The following is a 21820-nucleotide window of genomic DNA, read 5'->3' as shown; positions in this document are numbered from 1 at the left end:
AACAGACATTTCTACTCTCTAAGGTTTATGTGACTTTCTGGGAATGCTGGTTTTATTTTACAGAGAACTGATGGATCATTAGGATTTCTTACTTCCTATAAGATGCTGTGGAGCGCCTACGATTGCAGGTGAAGGCACCATGGTGATGTACCCCAACAGGAAGTTGTTAGTCTGGTTGAAAGGCGGAAACTAATCGGAAATCTATCACAATAAAGTGTTCGGACTTATCATCTATTTACAAAAGAACACACACACACACACACACACACACACAGCATGAATCCCCAGGTGTCTGTTTATTATTAACACATTAACACTTTACACTTCTTGTCACTGTTCAACATCAACAGCACGTCTGATTTTTTTCTCATCCAAATGGAAACACGAGTTCATTACAGCACTTCAAATACACGTTCCCATAAAACTAAACACAGGGATGATGAAAATCCAGTTCAATAACAGCTGTGGTGATCAAACCAACATGAATGCCGACTAACGGCTGACTAAACCTTAAATCGCAGACATACTCAGGAGTTGGAGATGCTGGACGCTGATTTCAAACCATTAAATAAAAGGCTAAAGAAACAAAGGACAGTCCTGAAGTCTATATGTGATATTATCTTCCAAGCTTTGAAACAATCAGAGGTGACGGTACAGAGTTTGGACAGTTCCCTCTTTAACTGGTTTACAGCAGGAAACAGAGACGGAGCAGGTTACAGCCATACACTAATTCAAACCAAACATTCACTTTAAAAGCTGCAATGAGATTATGATTCTAATGCTGATATCACATTGTTAAAGATGCTTTAATCCTGGAATACGTGACCTGTGAAAACACTCATCACAGCTGAGGTGTTGTCACTGCAGGAGCAGGATCTTCAGTGGGTTCCCAGTGAAAACTCTCCCAATAATCACGGTCTGCGTGGAATCAGTCCTGAGAGTGCAACAGCTCGACTCACAGCAACAAACAGCTCAACGTGCTGTTTCATGTGCAACAACAGCCTTAGTTTGTGATCTAAACTCTCAAAGATGGAGACGTGCATGTGCATAAAGTCTCCTTTGATATGTGAGCATGTGTGACTGAACTGGCAAAGTATGTGACAATGCATCACAGGTGATGTACGGGGACTAAAAACAAATGCTTGTTTAAAAAGTTAGAATCAAACGGTGAGAACCTCGTCACTGTGTAAGATGGACACTTACAGGAATGATCACAGTTGTGATCGAGCAAAGAAACATCGCAAAATATCTGACAAAGCCGACTGGATGTTGTCTCACTGAGTCAAAGTTACAAAACCTACATTCTGTATTTCCAGTCAGCCAAAGCATTTATCATGAGATGTACCATGTGATAAGAGATCTGACATATGTACAGCGGAGTAGTGCTCCACCACTGGGGAACCAAATATTCATACAGAGCTTAATCAGTTTAAAATCATTTAGGGAGTAAATGAGCGATCGCAGCGCCGCCCGATGTTAGGGCCAGATTTAGTGCTAGTGTGAAACCTGCTGGGGTTCACCAAAGAGGGCAAAGCTCCACGTTCACATACGAAGCTGCCATCAGATTATTTCAATGATTACCTGCAAAGAGCAACACAGACGACTGGAGCGAGGTGTGTCCTCACAGAAACAATACAGTGTAAGCACAGGTTTTACACACATCTGTGTGAAAGCAGCACAGCAGCTGATGAATGAGAGCAGGTGGGGCTCGGGTTCAGCTCGGGTGCAGCTCGGGTGGAGCTGGTCTCCAAGGATAGAAAGATGATCCAGGGAGCAGTGAGCTGTAAGCAGCATGTGAGAACTAATGACGACAGTCACACAGACAGACGACTTTATGTCCTTAAATCCAGCGAGACGCGATCATTTATTTACGTTTGATTGTATATAAACTTGTGGGCGACCGATGATGCACCTCTGCATACACGTAACTGCTGCATATGAAAATATTCTTTTGTTCAGCTTGATTTGACCTTTGTGAAAATGTTTGGACTGATTGTGTGATATCTGTGTTTCAGTCTAAATGCAAAGACCAGGTTTGTGGGTATAAGCCCAGGAGTACGCTTCACTTCACAGGGACTAAACTACAGCTCATACACAATAAAGCTTCACAAAGTGCCACCAGGGGGAGACAAAACACTGCACTGGGGCTCATGCACGGCCACACAAACACAGGACGGGATCACTGAAGACTGTGCTGGATGGGCCGAGGCCCGATCACTCGTCGAATCTTCCCTCCAGGATGCTCTCGAACGAGAAGGGGACAAACTTGAAGCCCTGGCCCGAGTAGAACTTGTTCTGGAACTCAACCCTGAAAGAAAAAGAGAGAAGACTGTTTGGTTAAATATCCACACAAGCATGTATGAAAGTTGTCCCGTTAAAGCCTTTTTAAACTAGTCAGAAGCTCCACATGTCTCCAGCATGTACACCCCAGAGCTGGTTCCTGCCGCTTGTTTTAGCCCCGCCCACAGAGGCTGTTTCTGTACTTGTGGCTTTAAATGAAACAAGCCGCTGCTGCCCACACCCTTTCCAGTGCTCTGCCTTTCCAGCCATTCCCAGCAACGGAAAAGAAGATAAAACTCAAATTGGGAGTTTGGATTGAACCTAAATGCAGACACAATGTTATTTATATAGCAACAGTGCACAGCAACAGTCATCTGAAACCCACAAGCAGCACTTTGTGATGTTGGTCAGTTACAGCAGGAGGAGGAAAGAAGTATTTATGTGTTATTATCAAAGCAACCTCAGTGGGAGGAGAGTGGACGAGAAGCGATCTGAGTTTTATTTGGGCTCTAAAGTCAGTGACAGTTTGGTCAGAGATGATGAATGACCCGACCAATCAGGTCCGAGGGCGTTCTCACAGCTACAGTTCGTTTACTTTGGTCCAAATCAGCTGATGAGTTTGTAAACTTGTAGCGTTGTAGTTGCACACTTCACTTCCTGCCTAGCTCCTGGAGTTTGTTTGGAGCCGTACCATTTTCACTTAGGGCTGTCCTCATTAATGTCTGTGTGTAGAGTTATTTTGAGCGGACAGCAAGTTGACACTGTTACACAAGCTGCACACTGACTACTTTACATTGTATCAAGTGTCATATCTTCAACGTTGTGATGAAAAGATATAACAAAATACTTTTTCTCACTTTTGTGAGATACAGCATGTACAAGGACGTTTAAATGGAGGAACACGCCCTCAGCTCATCCATTATTGAGACATTTATGATGAAGCAATCAGGTGCATCAATAAGCTGACAGCCAAAGCCATTGTTCCAGAGACAACTCCTTTTCCAAACATATTCTTCATGCACATCGGCTCTGTTTTAATCTGGGACCTTCTGGTGTGGTACCGGTACAATCGCTCCATTGCTCTGACTGTTGCAAACAGAACACACTGCAAAGAAGTCTAGAAACCTGCAGCACATGTATTGTTTGACCTCAGAGCTTCAGAACATCACTTCTGTTCAGGACAAAAACAAGTGAGGATGATAAAATTCATCTGTCCGTGTGTGTGAGGCATTCCAGTAAACCTTCCCACACAGCCGCTGAATTATTCCCCGACCAGCAATGTGAAAAGGATGATCGTAAGAGTGTGTGTGTGTGTGTGTGTGTGTGTGTGTGTGTGTGTGTGTGTGTGTGTGTGTGTGTGTGTGTGTGTGCGCGCGCTCTACAGGCTTTAAAATAAAATGATGAAGCAGGTCAGTTCGAGACTTCATGTGTCTGATACTTGGAGTTTAAAGCATTTAAAGCACATGATTGTGAAATAAAACTGCTAGAAGGACCTGACGGTTCACTCCGTGTGACTCACCTCATTACAGTCTGTCACGGGCTGACTCAGTATCCAACCAGCCGCTGTGTTTTTTCCACAGTTAGGATTCTGAAAGCCTCCGGCCCTGACAACCCGTGATGACTTCATTTAAGAGGAAAAGCTAAGATGGTTGCTGGCCTCGGTCAGCGAGGGAGTGCCCAGGAATGTTTCCCGGCTGTGGCAAATATTTGGCCTTCCAGAGATGTGAGAGGGCAACACTTAAACAGAGGAAAGAAACGAGCGCTCCTCTCATCTGCCTCGCCACGCTGCCGTGGAAACAGATTCCTGAGCCTAACGTGCGCGACGCTTTATGGACTGTGGTGTGTTTGTGCAGACAGCTCATCAGAATGTGTGTGTGAGGCGTGAACAGCTCAGGGGAACATGGAGGCTCACTTTGAACATCATCATTTCCACTCAGTCACTCAGCTGTGTGAAAAATACTCCGGTGCTCCTTCTGAAGCTTACAGAGGTGTGCTGAGCGACACACTGATGCTTCATGAACCTTCACTGTGTGTCCCTGTGGGTGATTGAATAAGAAATATCTGAAGTTGCTCCAGACTTAGATACGAACAAAAGTGATGTACAGACACGGCCCAGGATGCAGGAGAAACACAACACATCACAAACACCAAACCTCTGACTTGTTCATCGCCCGTCCAACACTAACTGTGGCTGAGTGTGGGGAGGTCGATCCAACGTTAAATCCACACTTTCACATTCAGCTCTCTTCCACAACCATCTCCTGCTTCTTCCTTCTCCCATCTGTGGATAAAACCCTGAGATACTTGAACTCCTTCACTTGGGGCAGCAAATCCACTCGGTGGGCGGTCGACTGAGGACCACAGCCTCACTAGTGCTAACGCAGTACTCGGGTGTGAACCGCCCACTGTGACCAAGAGGTCATCAGTCAACAGAAGCACCCGTCTGAAACAAGTCCGACTCACTGCAGGACACCACACACACTGCAGACAGCAGACAGCATAGTTTGAGGAACTTTCAGCAGATGCTGTGACGTTACTGTCAACCCTTCTGGGGATGATACTCGTGCACGACCGCCTTAAACACCTAAAGTAACTGAACATCATGATGTGTACCGTTCAGACATGCTGGGAAACAACGCGTTTCTGTCACGTATCCTGCTGAACAAACTCTCCGTGTACGAGTCGCGCAGCTCTCACAGATCATGTCGCGACTGAAAAGCCAGAAGTGCCAACTCTGTAAGAAACATTCATTGTTGATGGACGAGGTCCAACAGATACCTTTGCCATACCATACCTTTGCTATAACAGGTCACATGAGCCAGACACACACACACACACACACACACACACACACACACACACACACACACACACACACACACACAGTGACCAGCCTACATGCTTAGATTATGGGGATGACATCATTATTGGAGGCTGCCAGTGCTGCCCCTCAGCCTATGGACGCAGCTATGGTACGAATTTGAAAATCCTCAGTGGTTTTCAGAGAAGTTGACCTTTGACCTCATTAGGTCATCGGGATTCAAAGTTGTCCCGTCACCTTCTTCTTAAGCTGTCATATTCACTTCAGGCTGCGCTCAGCAGGGGGTCGCCATGGTGAGTGCCCCATGTGTGCGGTACACAGGTAGGACTAGACAACACAAAATGAAGGACTGTTCAGAGTGTGGATGTAACACAGCTGTGCTGGAGCAGCGTCCACCTCAGCTTCTTATACAAATCAGCCTGAGAGGAAAGGCTGAGCATTACCACTGTGCCTCCATCCAACAAAAACACACAGGCCATCCTCTCTGAACAATGACGTAAACTCTGTGTGAAAGCAGACGTGAAGGATTAAAGAAAATAAACACAAAGCTTTCACAGAGCGTTCAACTCTGCCAGCCTGAGCGGTGCTGTGGTTCGTTTGTAGACAGCCCATAAACGACTCTGTAAAGCTACCAGCTCAAACACCAACTGTAGTGCCAGTGTGTTACCCTGTGAGTTTTGCCACTTGCTACCAGGACTTCTACCCGACACGAGACAGTAATGTAAATTTCATCATTAGACGACGAGTTAAAGTTATCGTGCTGTCGTCTGTAAGTCTGACAGTTTTGTGCGACTCTTCCGACTCGTCCACGGAGCCACCTCACTAAAACGCACCAGAGCCTCCAGCAAGCAGACGTCAGTGAGCATGACAGGAAAGACTAATCGGCCACAGCTGTCCAACACTACAGTCCCCACATTACAATACATGCTATCACAGAGTACAGGTGAGCATCCACACTGTGCCCAGAGAGGATGCAATGAAACGCTGCGGCGGACAAACGGAGTTCTTACAAAACACATGAGGAAACCTAAGTGGTGCGCCTCAGAGGTGCTTCCTGCTGCGCCCGCTCTACTCGACAGGACAAGACGTTCTGGAGACACCGGTGTCCATTTCCCTTTAGTCACAGCTAATGATCATGGTTTCATGTCATGTGCTCTGTACTGGATCATCTGTCACTTCCACCACCTCCTCATAGGCCTCTGCAATATCCTGTGATTTTCAAAATAAACGTCCGGAGCCGCATGCGGCTCTTTAGTCCTTACAGTGCGGCTCCGCGTCGTTTGGGAAAATAAATTAGAAGTGTTTAGATGAAGTGTATTTTATTTATATTAGTTCTTTTTTAACTTGTAGTTCTAAATTGGAAGATTATTGTGATATTGAAATATAAAAATAAAATTCTATTATTTTTTTCATCGCTCAAAATAAGCGTCACACTCGTGGAAGCTGAAACGGCGTGCATTTATCGAGACTTTCAGCCCCACGTAGGCCAGTTATGGACCTTCGGATCCACATTATGTCAGCAGCTCCACCGTGAACTGTGTTAAAACAAACACGCTCACGCCCCACAGACGACAGCTTACAGTCCTGTAAAGATAAAGTGACTTCGTACAGCCCCGACCTGCAGACGCTGTGCGCAGAGGTTCAGGAGCAGAAGTCCCGTTGTAAACATATCACAGCAGACCCGACGATGTTTGCATGAACACGCTTTTAAGCATCTCTTTATTGACCACCTTACACACAGTTGCTGACGCACACAGCCGGCTGTAGCTTTGCAGCTCACAGCCCCACACATACCACCAGACGTTAAGGCAGCGAGGCCTGATTGCGGGTGCAGCTCAGGTGCGTCCGCCTCCCCTGCAGCGGCGCTGCAGACCACGCAGTTTTTGTTTGCTGGATTATTTTAGTTCAGCTTTTGTTGTATTTCTTTAAGAGTTCAAAATGTGTTCATTACATGAATAAAATGTAGTTTTCTCTGTAGCACTTCATGGAGTTCATAATAAATTCATCTACGTATTTTATATTCTTTACATTTGATCTTTTACATTGTGTATAATGTCTGTTGACTGTATTGTTTATTTTAATATTCGTGTACAGCGCTTTGTGACTGCCTGTCTGTGAAAAGCGCTTAATAAATAAACTTTTACTTACTTTAGTTGTTCACACAAAGCATAAAGGTAAAAATCAATATATACAGTGTTATCTTCATTTTAGATGTCAACAAGTATTTGCAGCTCCCAGTGTTTTCTTTTGCGTGGAAACCGGCTCCAAATGGCTCTTTGGGTGCTAAAGGTTGCCGACCCCTGACCTAAGCAATCATAGACGTGTGCTGCAGCGTGCAGCTGCCAGCCAAAGCACGATTACACTGCACAGCTGAAAAATTTCACTGCTGTGTAATGTTTGACATTTGCTGTATGTCAGTGTAGTTGGATTAGCAGGGCGGAGTGCGTGCTGGGAGGCGATGGAGCTGGAAGGTGTGTAAGGTCCTCTGGAGTTCGGTATGATAACAGTTCAGTAAACCAGTTTGAGAAGGTCCGATTCTGCTGGAATTCCTCATGAGCTTTGGCAAAAGTACCCGTGTGTGTGTGTGTGTGTGTGTGTGTGTGTGTGTGTGTGTGTGTGTGTGTGTGTGCGCACGCGTGGGTATTAACATGTTCATGTGGACCACAAATTGGTGGTTTACTATGCTTGTGGGGACAAACAGCCCTTGTGGGGACCAGGATTTGTTTGAAGGCATTTTTGAGACTCAAAATGTGGTTTTAGTGTCAGGGTTACAATTAGGTTATGGAAAGGTTCAGGGTCAGGCATTCATTTTTAATGGTTAGGGTACGCGGCTAGGGAAACCATTATGTCAATGAGATGCTATAAACACACACACACACACACTCATGTGTTTGTTTTCCATCAGTGCGGGACTGTTTAGACCTGAAGACAGTTTACTTTCTGCTTTCACGTGCGATGCATGGAGCTGCCTGTGAGTGGATATTTTCTGCAGTCAGAGTAATCATCTTATGATCAGGTCTGTGCTGATTCAAACACACCAACACTGCACTGGAGTCGTTCTACAGCTGGTACAGTTATCAGGCCTCAAACAGAAAACCTGGGAGACTTTTTGTAAAGATGGCTCCAGCAGATTTTCAATCAGGGCCAAAGAGCACTGAAGATGCTCTGACAGTAACACCGTGTTACTGTTGGTTTTGTCCTCATTCAAATCATAAATCAGGGGTGGCAAACTTACAGGCCCAGCAAAGCTGGACAGACATTAGGAACTAAGCAAAGTGATGCTGGTTTTTCCTTTCAGCCGTTGTTCATTGTGGAGGACAAAAGCTCAAACGTGTCTCTGACCTCATGTGTGTCCTCCCTGCTCGTAGCAAACACATCAAAATAAGGCTTTTATGCAAACACTGAATACAAATTTGCTTCCTTGAAAAAGTTACAGTTCAGTATTGAATATTACATAAAACAAAAACTGGACACTGTGCCTGTCACACCGACACAGAGGGGAGCTTCCCTGGTCCAGATCACAAAGTGACTCTGACACCCCGTCACAGATACTCTGTATTTGCGTGTAAGTGTGACTCTAACCAGTGCAGACGCAGGGCATGCAGGAAGGCTGACAGCCCCTCCATCACGAGCAGGATGGCGACTGTTAGCACGGCGAAGAATGCGAAGATGATGGCCAGGCCGAAGAACCCGCCCCCGCTCCTGGATGAGAGGCCGAGGTGCATCACCATGGACCAGAGCACCTCCGAGAGCTCTGTGCAAACAGTCGTGACAACAAGGTTTACAGTGAATATCCAGCAGTAAACAACATTACTCAACATAGTTCTGTTTCTCTGAATGTTTATGATCATCAACAACACAAAGCTGTGTGAGAGTCGCTACTAACGTGCATGAGCCAGGCTGAGGGCCCACAGGCGCAGGTAAGAGGCTGTGTTGGAGATGCACCCCAGGCAGTACTCTATGGTGTGGATAGCCTGGTGGACAGCTACATCGCCGAAATCAAACTGTAGTGAGAGAAGGAACAGCGTGAGCACAGGAGTGTGTACATGCAGGAGGTGTGACCATAAAATCGAACCAAACATTGGCCCAGTTTCTCTTCAGATTAACTTCAGGTCACTTCCTGAACGTGTTCACGTGTGCTCTCACAGCAGATGTAAACTCCTGTTTTCAGCAGGCTTCAGGACTTCTTAGTTGGAGAATCCATCAGGTTAGAAGTGTATGTAGCCCCATACAAATAAGCCTGTCTTCATGATGATGACGAACTCTCTGACCACACCTTGTTCTCTGGATCAATGTTGAACATGTTTCATTGTTTAGAATCTGAGATGTAGTTTAGGAAGCAGAGCATGCTGCAGGGTAACCTTTGTTTATGTAGGAGGAAGCCCTCACACATGCTGTGTAGCATAACTCAGCGAGCATGCTAATCCAGAGAGCTGGGAAACCGCTACTTCTGCTGCTGACAAGCTGCTTTGACCTTTGACCTCTGCCTGTGACTTCTCTCATCAGCTTTAAAACAAAGAGCAGAGAAGTTTCTTCATCCACAGCCAGATCACAGCTCAGGGAGGTGTTTGTTTATTGTAAAGCCCGCGCACTTCCTCCATTTTCTCCATCCTGGAGCGAGGCTAGCCTTTCCTGTGTGGAGCGAGCAGGGAGGGGGAAACATGGCAGTCAAACGCTCCGTGTAGCTTTTGTTCGGTTTTGCTTGGCGCTGATCTGGTTTCCTCTTTCCATGCTCCCCTTTTGTCTTTGGATCAGACAAATGGAGTTCATGGAAGCAGGAGTCATTGTTCCCATTCAAAGGATCACTAATGAAAAACAGAAGTATGAATACGAGCATGCCATAATGGCACAAAACACTGAGGCCAATGACTGAATTGGAAACATTTCCGCTGATAGTGGAAACAAAAGGTAGACTTCTGCTCAGGTGACAGCTTGAAATTTGGGCTGTACCTGACTGACTATGGACGCAGCTTTAGGGGCGAAACGGTGAGACGGGGGCAACAACTCCGGTTGTGCAGAAGTACAACTAGATGGATTTTAGTGAAAACTGACCCTTGACCTGTTGCTCTTTGATCTGGTCACAAAGTAACAACTGTTGCTTCATCTTTTCCCAGTTACTGGATATCTGAACACGTTCTGCGTTTTTCCATAATGATGACTGTGGCTCTGGATGAAGAGCAGGTCATCTCCTCATTGGAAGGCTGGTGGTTTGATCCCTGCCTGCTCCAGTCTGCACACCAAGTATCCTTATAAAGTGCTTTAGAATAGAAAAGCTCTATATACGAACTCAACACACCTGTCACAGGGCGAGAGGCTTTTTCACTCTGTCATGCAAACAAACATGTACCTTCATTCATGCATGCCTGGCAGTTCAGGATTAAAGCACATTTAAACAATTCAAACATGACAAAAACCAAATGAAGCAAGCCAGCATTCAGACATGCTCAGGAAACGTTAAACTCTGAATCTTACCGGCTCTTCCTCTGAGTGCTTGAAAGTAAGCAAAGGTGAAAGGTCAGTGGTGCAATCCACAATCAAATCTTTCAGAAGTTTTCATCACCCAGATTTAATGGGACATGATCCAAGCGAGGACGTGTGTGGAACTCATCAATAAGATGTCTCGCTCTGTAACCCGTACACAATCATTCAGTTCTGTCATGTTTATGATGTGAATGATGTGAATAAGAGCTCAGGTTTGTTCCCAGAATGCTTAGGTCTCATACACAACTGTTATTCTGTGCAGGTTTTTAAAAAGTGACGAGTCCCTGTAGTGTAAACTAAAATTCTGATGTTACAGTCATGGTAAAAAGAAACGACACCTCTAACATCCCTGAAGCCCACCTCAGTGAAGAGCACGGGACACGCTGCACCATGTCATCACTCATTTAACCTGAAACACTCTTCTTCCCACTTCATGCACAGATGTCTGAAGGTCCCACCACAGCATGTCAGTCACTGACTGGGCCATTACGACACCTCCAACTCCTGCTGACCCCGTGTCAACCGAGCTTCAGCCGTCAGACAGGTGACACCTCACCTGACGCTATAATACTTTGGTATACGAAGACGTTTATGGTCAAGTCCTTCGCTGTGAGATGCTCAGGCTGCAGAACAAGCTTTATGTTTTTTTGCCGTCTCTCTGAGCATTGCACGGACTTCCACTTTTAGGAAGACTGTGGCTTTGTGTTAACATACAGCGTAAAGCTTGAAGGCCAAGTTCTGCTTCGCAGAGGTGGTCACACCTGCTGCTACTTAACCTGCTAAAGGCTGAACTTCCTCCACTCACTGCTTCTGCAATTTAGCTTCATTCTTGTCAAATAATGACACGGTGTAATATGTCACATGCTGTTGGTCGTCTGAGGTTGTGTTTACCTGCTAAGGCCAGATGATTCTGTATTATGTGGTGACTAGGGCGGCTCGATTATGGCAAAAATGATAATCACGATTATTTTCACTGACATTGAGATCTCGATTATTTGACGATATTTATTTAACAATAACAATGTGTTGAATAATGACTTTAAAGATTGTCAAAAAATAATATAAATAGTGCAAATACTGATAACAGTGCAAATGTTTGCAATATAAGAAATAAATGAAAAATGTAAACATCTATGTTTAGTGAACTTTGCAGTGTTGCTCTGTGGTGCAGCTACGACACCGTAGCAAAGTTTACACACTGTGTCTACTTGATCCACGTCTGACTGAACCCATAATGTTTCCACACCACTGAAGTTTTTTACCTCTTTTCAATCAACAGCAGTCACTCTCCTCTCCAAATAACTTCTGCTTAGCTTTCCGAGCTGCCTCTTAATCAGCGGTCCCCAACCCCCGGGCCTCGGACCGGTAGCGGTCCGTGAGTCGTTTGGTTTCGGGCCGCGAGAGTTGAGGCTCAGGTGTGAAATGTCTGGTTTTCAGGGTTTTTATCGGTTTTCAGCGTTATTTTGTTATCGTCTTTATCGTTTACTCGGTTTTCCTGGGTCTTTTCAGGGTGTTATGAATAAATTTTCTTTTTTTCGGTACCGGTACTAGTTTTATTTTGTTGTATTTATCCGCGACACCTTAAAGGCCGGTCCACACGGAGCAGCGCGAGAGTAAAGCACGAGGGAGGGGCTAATAATCGGCTCAGTCATTTTTAATGATCGTTGAAAGCCCAGATCGTAATCGTGATTAAAATTCGATTAATTGAGCAGCCCTAGTGGTGATGTGTAAAACCTTTAAAGTGGGTGTCCTGTCTTCTTACCATGACTCAGTTTTTAACAGGAACCTCCCCTCTTGTGTTTCCTGTCTGAGCCACAGTGGAGTGACGCATTGATATGCAGAACCAGCTTCCACACCACTTCAACTTTAACTCGACTTCAGGGATGTGAGAGTTGCATCGCATGGACCCACTGTGCTTTTCCACACGGTTCACAGGTTTGATTCTCATATTAAATCGTCAGGATCTGGAAGTAATCCTTCTAAGGAAGCCAGACGGATCTCCAGAGAAAGTCCCAGAACATTACATATTTACTTTGTGAATGGATGATAAATGCAGCCTTGCTAACTGTGCAGTGTAAGTCATCACGACAAAAACACTCAAGATTTATTATGAAGAGAAGCCAGAGACACCCGACCCCTGTGTCACTGACTGAAACAAAGGGGGTGGTTCTCGTTCATATTTATGTTCCTGAAATGGAAAAGCCATCTTTTTTCATTTGCTGTGATCACGTCACTGTAATATCTCTATAAAGGGATATTAGTGTGTTTATTTCAGTCCATTTGCACCTGAAATAAGCAGCCATTGCTCTATATGTCCTATCTGAAACATGGAGCTGCAACATTTTGTGCTTTGTGACCTCTGGGCATCTGTGGGAGCCCAGGGAATAGTCAGAGCCCATATGACGCTGAAAGCATCATTCACATCACAATCCTACTAAAATATATATTCGAAACAGAAACCAATTCAAAGCAGAATCTGAGAGAGGACAGAATGTGGCAGTGATGAGACTCACCTCATCGCCTTCTTCTGAGTGCTGGGAGAGCTGGTCGTGGTCCATGATGCCAGCTTCGTCTTCTGTGGGCCCGTTGCCCACCCGCACCCCTCCAAACTTCTGCGTGCCCTGTTGAGTGAGTCCGGTGCATGATGAGGACACGCCTGTTTGCTCTAAAGACTGCTCTAGATTCTCTGCAGGGGTTTCTTCCCTCTTCTGTGACTAGATACAAAAGCCACAAGAGCTGTGTCGAGCTTAAAGCAAGCCTTAGGATGATGCTTCCTTCTTAATTTACTCCAATTTGTAAATCAGGACACCCACAAACCGAGAAAAATAGATATATTTACCACCTTATCAAGTATAATGGTTCAAATTTCAATAAGCAATCGTTCACTGGAGAGCAAAATAGTCTCACTGGTTCAATCACAGCTGAGCACAAAGACCTGAAGACCCGTCCAGCTAACAGCTGTACAGCTCCCAGATCTCATCATCATTCGTGTGAGATTTACAACTGCTGGGAAACAAATACTGAAGCATGGCTAAAAGCGTTTTTGTGACCTTGAAGTAATCTTAAATTTGAAAAGCAAAACCTGCAGTTTCACCATGTGTCCAAAGGCTGTGTGTGATAATATCAGCTAGCTGTAACACAGCTAACCTACATGAATTTGGGAAGGTGGTTTAATGTGACAGCACAGTCACCTGGCAGCAAGGTTGTGGGTTTGAATCCACTGGTGCCTTCAGTTTATAGGCTCTCCCTGTCCTCCCACTGTCCAAAGGAGGCGTGTTAGCTTTATAAGTGATTTTAAACTGGCTGTCTGTGTCAGCCCTTTGAGAGCTTGGCAAACCTCGTGGCCTCTGGGTCAAGAGGAAAACTACGGTGTCATTTGATGGATGGGATTTTCTCTGAACGATTGTCTTTCCCTCACAATATAACGATATAAAAAACTGAATTGAACAATGGGGCTGGAATCATTACTGTGACAGCTGTGTTCTGCTGATAATGACCACAGTTTTCCACTAATGGTCAAATGTCCCTTTGACCAGACAGGCCTGATGGGAAAAAGTCCTTCTTGTGGCTAATTTGACCAAATTAACTGAAGCATCAGAAAAGAGCTGCAGAGACAGTCAATTTTCTGATGAGCTACTCAGTTTGGATCATTTTGGCTCGTGCAAAACAAACAAACAGTGAATTATCTGTCAGAAAGCAGAGTTATCCACAGCGTGTGACTCACAGTCATTAGCGAGCGTTCAGACTCACGCCACACTCGGCCTGTCACGTCCACTTTGAATGGCGACAGTGAAAACACTTAGTCTGACACTTCATAACTGGGTTCACAGCCCAATGACATCAGTCTTTATGATCTATGATTGCAGCCAGCTGGCTAATCTTTTCTCGTTTGCTTAAGTAGTCCCAAGTGTTTGTTTTGCCCTCTTCAGACAGTTTGTGCTGTGCTGCTGTGCTGAGAGCTGACTGTTTGTTGGTGTTAATAAATAGAAACTCCTTTTCTAAACTAATGTTTGCCATAGTGTTGCTTATTGGCCGTCTTCTCCCAGAAGAGAAGCATTCAGGCAAAGTACTGTGTAGTGAAAAACAACCCTGCTCCTAAACATAGAAATCAGTACAAACTCAGCCAGTTAGGTCTGTTCAGACAATGTTGATAAAAACCTTTAAATACATGCAGAAAGTTGCATAGTCCACAGTCACCTCTCTTACAACGTGTGAGCATGTATAACTCTGCTAAAGCTCATCTGCTCGACATGCAAAGATCAGGCCCCACATGTCACAAAGCTACGAGTTATAAAGAGTCTTTGTGAGGTTTTAACTCTGCTGATCTTCAGTGAATGAGATCCATAACCAGTGAGAGATATGAAAGCTCCAGGTGGCATATCTACCAAGGTAGCACTCGGTAATGGTCGTCATCATTTTGGATAGAAAACTGCCAAATATACAGTTAAGACAACTGAATCAAAGTATCATCGAATTTTAGGGTGTCCTTTGTCTGTGAAATAGTTATCGTACATTTCTCGCTAAAATATCAACGTTTCCAAAGCTGGCTTTAAGCAGTTTTCATGGCAGCACAACCAACCACGTTACACAATACAATGTGCATTGAAATGAATGACAGGAGTAAGAAAACAAAAGGTTATATCAAAGGTTATAACTTAACAGTAACTTAACAGTAATGAAAGATAGAAGTAGGGTTCTAGTTGTGGTCAGATGCACATACCAGGTGCTTTTTCCACAGGTGCTGACGCCGAAGCACCATAGTTTTCACAATCAGCATACAGGGAACACATGCAAGGGCAATCAGCACCAACAAAACCTGGATCGCCACCTAAAGATTCAAAGAGAGAGGTTAATTAAGAAATGAGCATTGTACAAACAGGTCTTGGTCTAAAACAGTACCTCAAACTGTAAATACAGAGCACAACATAATAGATTGTCTGTTGCATCTAAACACTGACAATGAAACCCACAAGACTTCAAAATACGAGCTCTGCTGTGCTTTAAAAACCTAACATGCTCTAATCGATCACATGTAACTAAAAATAACAGAAAAACTACAACTGCTGCCAGATCTTCACCTTCATCTTGCAACAAGAACTGATAACTAACGAACAACTAATGTTGTTAAACAACAGCTTGTAGTGGCAGACATCCAAGAAAGGGTCTCCAGTATGAAGAGTTGGACAGCACCAGGCCCCGACATGGTTCACGCCTACTGGCTGAAGAAGCTGACTGCACTCCACGAGCGACTGGCAGCACAAATGAACCAGCTGCTAGTTGATGAGAGACACCCGGAATGGCTAACCGAAGGCCGGACAGTCCTGATCCCCAAGGACCCCAAGAAGGGACTGGTCCCCTCCAACTACCGACCAATAACCTGCCTCAGCACCACGTGGAAGCTCCTGTCAGGCATCATAGCAGCTAAGATGAACAGGCACACGGGTCAATACATGAGCAAGGCACAGAAAGGGCCAAGAATACCAGAGGCGCAAAACACCAGCTACTGGTCGACTGAGCAGTCAGCCGAGACCAACCTGTGCACTGCCTGGACTGATTACAAGGAGGCCTATGACTCAATGCCCCACACCTGGATCCTGGAATGCCGAGAACGGTACAAGATCAACAGGACCCTGAGAGCCTTCGTCAGGAACTCAATGGGGATGTGGCGTACAACACTGGAGGCCAACCTCAAGCCCATAGCACAAGTCAGCATCAAGTGCGGGATCTGCCAAGGAGATGCTCCTCAGGCAGCAGAAACCTAAGAAAGAGGAGGGAGACTAGGAACCATCATGGAAGGACAGGCCCCTGCACGGTATGTACCACCGGCAGATAGAGGAGGTGGCTGATATCCAGAAATCCTACCAGTGGCTGGACAAAGCTGGACTGAAAGACAGCACAGAGGCACTAATCATGGCAGCACAAGAACAAGCTCTGAGTACAAGATCCATAGAGGCTGGGGTCTATCACACCAGGCAAGACCCCAGGTGCAGGCTGTGTAAAGATGAGACAATCCAGCACATAACAGCAGGGTGCAAGATGCTAGCAGGCAAGGCATACATGGAACGCCATAACCAAGTGGCCGGCATAGTGTACAGGAACATCTGTGCCGAGTATAACCTGGAAGTCCCGAGGTCAAAATGGGAGATGCCCCCAAGGGTGGTGGAGAATGACCGAGCTAAGATCCTGTGGGACTTCCAGATACAGACGGACAAAATGGTGGTGGCTAACCAACCGGACATAGTGGTGGTAGACAAACAGAAGAAGACGGCCGTAGTGATCGATGTAGCGGTTCCGAATGACAGCAATATCAGGAAGAAGGAACACGAGAAGCTGGAGAAATACCAAGGGCTCAGAGAAGAGCTCGAGAGGATGTGGAGGGTGAAGGTAACGGTGGTCCCCGTGGTAATCGGAGCACTAGGTGCGGTGACTCCCAAGCTAGGCGAGTGGCTCCAGCAGATCCCGGGAACAACATCTCTGTCCAGAAGAGCGCAGTCCTGGGAACAGCTAAGATACTGCAGGACCCTCAAGCTCCCAGGCCTCTGGTAGAGGACCCGAGCTTGGAGGACTGACCGCCTGCAGAGGCGAGCGGGGAATTTAATGTTTTTGGTTTTTTAAAATGAGAAAATCCTAAATAAATTCAAACTTGTGCACTGAATTATTTTTCTTAGTCATTAAAGATGAAAGATGCTGAAAACAACTCAAAGGAATCATTAAAAGCCAAAATTACCATGATTTTAAGCCCCGTAATGAATGTATATACCTGACCCCAACTGTACCACTAGAGCGTTTCACTAACAACAAAGCATCCGTGCAGGTTGTCCATGTTCATGTTTTAAGGTGGAACTGTTGTATACTGTGTTATAATATATAGTATATAAATGAACCCCACTAGGTGCCAGCAGCACAACCATCATACTGAGAGGTGAGAATGATAAGGAATTTCAAATCTCACACACACACACACACACACACACACACACACACACACACACACACACACACACACACACACACACACACACCTCGATTTAAAACTGCAAAAAAAATTAACAATTTAAAACCTCGGCATACTGACAGAACGACACGACCTGCACCGTTATGAGAAGAGATGGTATCAATAAGCAAAGCTCAAACTGCTCCAAGCTGCTCTGTTTGTTTTTGTTCTACAGTGAAGCTCGACCTCAAGTTTCTGAAAAAAGGTCATCAGGAAAGTAAAGCACAATGAAATATCTGTTTGCTCTGTAGAACTGCTGAGAGAACATCCATGCACGACTCTAACATGTCAGTGTGACGCGGATATGTTAGGAGAGGGTGGGTAATGGAAGGAGCACCTGTCCCTCGTAGAGGCGTTTGCTGGTGGGGTCACCGTAGTTGAAGAGACACATGTTGATAAAGTGGATGAGCAGGCTGGGAGCATCCTTGGAAGTCCGGGCGGTGTAGGCTGTCCACTTGTAGAAGATCAGCAGGGCAAGGTAGCCAAACAAGCTCGACATGAAGACAATCTCTGGGATGAAGCCCAGGAAAATGTTCAGAGGCTTCTTGAAGTACCTGCAGCGCAGTGAGGTCACACATGAACAACAGAACAGCATGGTGCCTGTTTGAAAATGATCAGCTGTGAATATGAAGCTAGACGGCACACAACCTTAAAAGTGTTTGAACATTCAGTATCAGCCCTCAGTGTGACTCTTACAGGTGGTTGAAGAGGCTGAGAGACACTCCAAATATCATGTGGATGACGCCCAGGATGACGGACATCTTCATCTTAAAGGAGTTGAGGAAAGTCAGCTTGTTGGTGGCAATATTCCAGATCTGCAGAGAGCACACAGCAGGTTCAACGAAGAGCACCCTGCTACTCTGACACAAGTACAAACAGGCTGACATACAGGTCTGTGCTGACCTCTCAGTGATCTCAGACAGATGGTCTTTTTTAAAGGTACAGTTGTTAGTTTATGAAACAGCTCTGGAGCTGGATATGAGGCGATATGACCAAAAGTATTTATCACGATATACATCTGAAAATTTGCTATAACGATATAACTGACGATGTACTTGACACGAGACAAAATACTTTACAACTCCACAGCTTTATTAGTGAAAAAAAAAACCCATCAATGTATTGTCACTTAAACAAGCAGCTGTTTTTTATGTGCATTAAAGTTATATAAAAATTTATCAGTGCAAATGCAAATTCCTCGCTGACAGTTTAACCAAAAGGCATTTCCAGTGGAAACTGGCCGACATATCCTCAGCATAACCATGTAGAATATCCACAAAACTTAAAAACAGTTATACACACACAACACGGTAACATTATGCTGAAGCACAGTACGTATCACTCCGCGAGGCTCCGCCTACGATAGCCGTAATGCTCCCACAATCCATCAAACGGTGCGGCTTCGTAGCTCAGCAAAGTCGCACTGAAACATCTGACAGATTTTCGAGCGCCGTGCACATAAAATCGTTTCGAGGTCAGTAAACACGACCAGAGTTCATACATAAGGCACACGGGATTATAAGGGGCGCTGTCGACTTTCAGAAAAATCAAAGGATTGATTTTAAGTGCGCCGTATTTTCCAAACAACACGGTAATAACGACGGCCCGCTAGCATGCGCTACCAAAAATAGTGCTTTGTTGTGTATCTGACGGACGAAAGCTAAACCAGTTCCACACCAGTGAAGCTGCAGCATTTTTACAAACCAGTTCAGATTCATCTGTTTCACTCAACGATCCGCTTTCGCCGCCATGCTTTTTCCGTCATGCGCGTATGAAAACAAAGGCACTGCGCCTGCGCGTTTTACCCATATTCTATCGCGATATCTCATTTTCTTATCGTTGCCCAACATTATACTGGTATCACCGTGAACGGTATGATGTGGCCCAGCCCTACTGGATACTGCAGTTTTCTCAGACAGGGTTCAGGGGCTGGTGACTCATTGTGTCACACGGTCTCACATCTGTGGGGTGTTTAATCATCTCTGTAACACAGGACCGACAGCTATGGAGCTCTGACAGGATCGATTGTTGCTTGGCTCACAAACTGGATTATTGGCATTCCTATCACTGATTTCACCAGCCCAAGATGAAATGAGCAGGTTGTCGTGCACTGGAGACAATTAGAGCCGGTAATTTGATTTAGTTGTTATAGTGAGTACATGTATTGTTTACCGGGTCAATTCCGAGTGGATAAGGTCCACCGAACACGCCGGGAATAGCAGGATCTAACTGGAGAACTGCATTTCCATCAAGAGTCTCAGACCTAGGACAGACGGAAGGAGAAGAACTACAATCCATGCTGCAAGATGAGAAACAGTTTAGAGCACGAACCTGCCAACACACACACACTGGCCACTTCTTTAGTTACACCTGGCTAGTAACAGGTTGGACCCATATGATGACGTTGACTTCCTGTCTTACTTTGACAGTCAGTTATCTTGTGTTTTGTATAATTAGCTTTGCTGCATTTAAATTCTAACACTCTTAAATATGAGAGTTTGTGCAGAGATGCTCTCCTGCATGTTATTAACTTACTGCTACCTTCCTGTTAGCGCTGACATCAAACAGGCATTTTCACCAAAGAGCTGCTGCTCACTGAGATGATCTCAGCGGACCAGACCGTCTGGCACAACAACCATGCCGTGTTCAAAGTGAGTGATTGGCTGATTAGATAACTGTTAACAAGCAGCTGAACAAGTGCTCCTGACAAAGTGGCCAGTCAGCAGATCCCTGCCCGCTCTGACTACAGAAGCCTCCTTTAGGTTCCTGCAGGCTCACACACTGAACTGGATTACATGCATCAGATTCGTTTTTTCCTCTGAGGCTGTGTTTGTGCTACTGTTGGTCATTTTAAAGGTTTAGCTGTTACGTCCCAGCTACAGCCGGGTCGTAACAATAGTGTTTTCAGTTATTTCTTGGAGACTGAAGTAAGTTTAATCTTCTAGTTGGCTGCTTCGAGTTAGTGCTGGGGATGACATTCAGTACTGGTTTTAGTCTGGTAGTGGTCACAAACAGGAAAAGTGGAAATCTAAACTTCATTTGTGATGCAGAAAAAGCCTGAACTCACGTCCAGTTGGCTCCTTTGGGGCCAAACATGGGCCTGACACTCCAGCCAGACCCAAACATGTTGAGTGACTTAGAGAAACAGTCATTGTAAATGACGCCTGTGTAGACGGAGAAGATCCCCATCAGGAGGATGATGTAGCGCCCAGCAAAAATCATGTTGAACATCTACAGAAGCAAACAGAAAACACTGGAATATGATGCTTCTGCTCACTGACTGAACAACGATGATTTACTATATTGGATTACTTCTACTTGTGTTAACGTACCTCATTGTCACTCTTCTGGGCGAGGAGGCGACTCTCTCGAATGACCAGGTAGAGGGCAGCGCAGGTCATCAACAGGCCGTGGCCCATGTCACCAAACATGACAGCAAACAGGAAGGGAAAGGTGATGATGGTGTACGGAGCTGTAGGCACACAGGGATCCAAACAACCATCATCCAACTCTGCTGCTGAAACTTCACTAAAATGTTTGGCTAGAAGCAAATTTTACACACAAAGTAACGAATCCTTTGTAACAGAACCAAAATCACTCTGTTCGTTTGGTTGACACTCGATTAGTTTGGCCTGAACACTGAACTGCTGCAGAGTCAGCGAGAGCTTCACATTCACCGCAGTCACAATCACAAGTTTGAATGAACAGTCATTTCAATATGAGCCAATGACCTGGATTGATTTCCCGGTAACTTCCGATGCCGTAGGCGTCCACAATATTCTGGAAGCCTGATGTGAACTTGTTGGTCTTGTTGAAGGTGGGTGGAGTCTGTTTGGTCTGCATCCTGTTTAGGATGGAGGGCACTGTTGATCCACTCCTCTCCTGTGAAATAAAGCCTCGTTTAGAAAACCTCAGACCTCAGTGAGTTTCACAGTCACTGTGACCTCGCCCTGTACCAAGAACATGGCCATGTTCCTTATCCACAGGTCCACAGACCAGTGAACGTTGTCTTTACAGCTAAACACAGAGCATCTCTCAGATACTGTCCTCATCCAACTATCAGCGGTCCCCAACCCACGGGGGCTCGTTTGGTACCAAGAATTGAGGCTCAGGTGTGAAATTTATGGTTTTGATCATTAACTCGGTTTCCCTGGGTCTTTTCCCGTGTGCTATGAATAAATCTTCTCTTGGTACTGGTGCAAGATACCACAGTTTGTGTCTCGGTCCTATCACTTTATTGTGTT

At 45.3% G+C, this 21820-nt stretch overlaps 1 protein-coding gene across 4 annotated transcripts in view; it reads right to left on the bottom strand.

The window, feature by feature from the left end:
• Positions 1–279: 279 nt before the first annotated feature.
• The window catches only part of LOC146567859 (V-type proton ATPase 116 kDa subunit a 1-like), a 29063-nt gene continuing 7522 nt past the window's right edge, over positions 280–21820 (bottom strand). The window contains exons 11-22 of one of the 4 annotated variants that reach the window (XM_085283528.1): positions 21308–21458; positions 20909–21048; positions 20644–20807; positions 19749–19839; positions 18273–18391; positions 17914–18130; positions 15303–15410; positions 13096–13296; positions 10574–10591; positions 8988–9105; positions 8684–8855; positions 280–2308 (exon numbers count right to left, since the gene is read on the bottom strand). In XM_085283528.1, coding sequence (XP_085139654.1) covers positions 2215–2308; positions 8684–8855; positions 8988–9105; positions 10574–10591; positions 13096–13296; positions 15303–15410; positions 17914–18130; positions 18273–18391; positions 19749–19839; positions 20644–20807; positions 20909–21048; positions 21308–21458 — 1593 coding nt within the window. In that variant the 3' untranslated portion in view covers positions 280–2214. The remainder of the gene's footprint in view (positions 2309–8683; positions 8856–8987; positions 9106–10573; positions 10592–13095; positions 13297–15302; positions 15411–17913; positions 18131–18272; positions 18392–19748; positions 19840–20643; positions 20808–20908; positions 21049–21307; positions 21459–21820) is intronic. The other 3 variants (XM_085283530.1, XM_085283529.1, XM_085283531.1) reach the window with 3 other exon arrangements.

Source organism: Mchenga conophoros, linkage group LG8, assembly GCF_057382185.1.
Source record: "Mchenga conophoros isolate Kocher_MC1m ecotype Shallow Benthic linkage group LG8, M_conophoros_male_GT1.1, whole genome shotgun sequence".
Taxonomy (NCBI): Eukaryota; Metazoa; Chordata; class Actinopteri; order Cichliformes; family Cichlidae; genus Mchenga; species Mchenga conophoros.
Note: the sequence above shows the minus strand (reverse complement) of the source record. Positions and strands in the feature narration are given on the sequence as shown.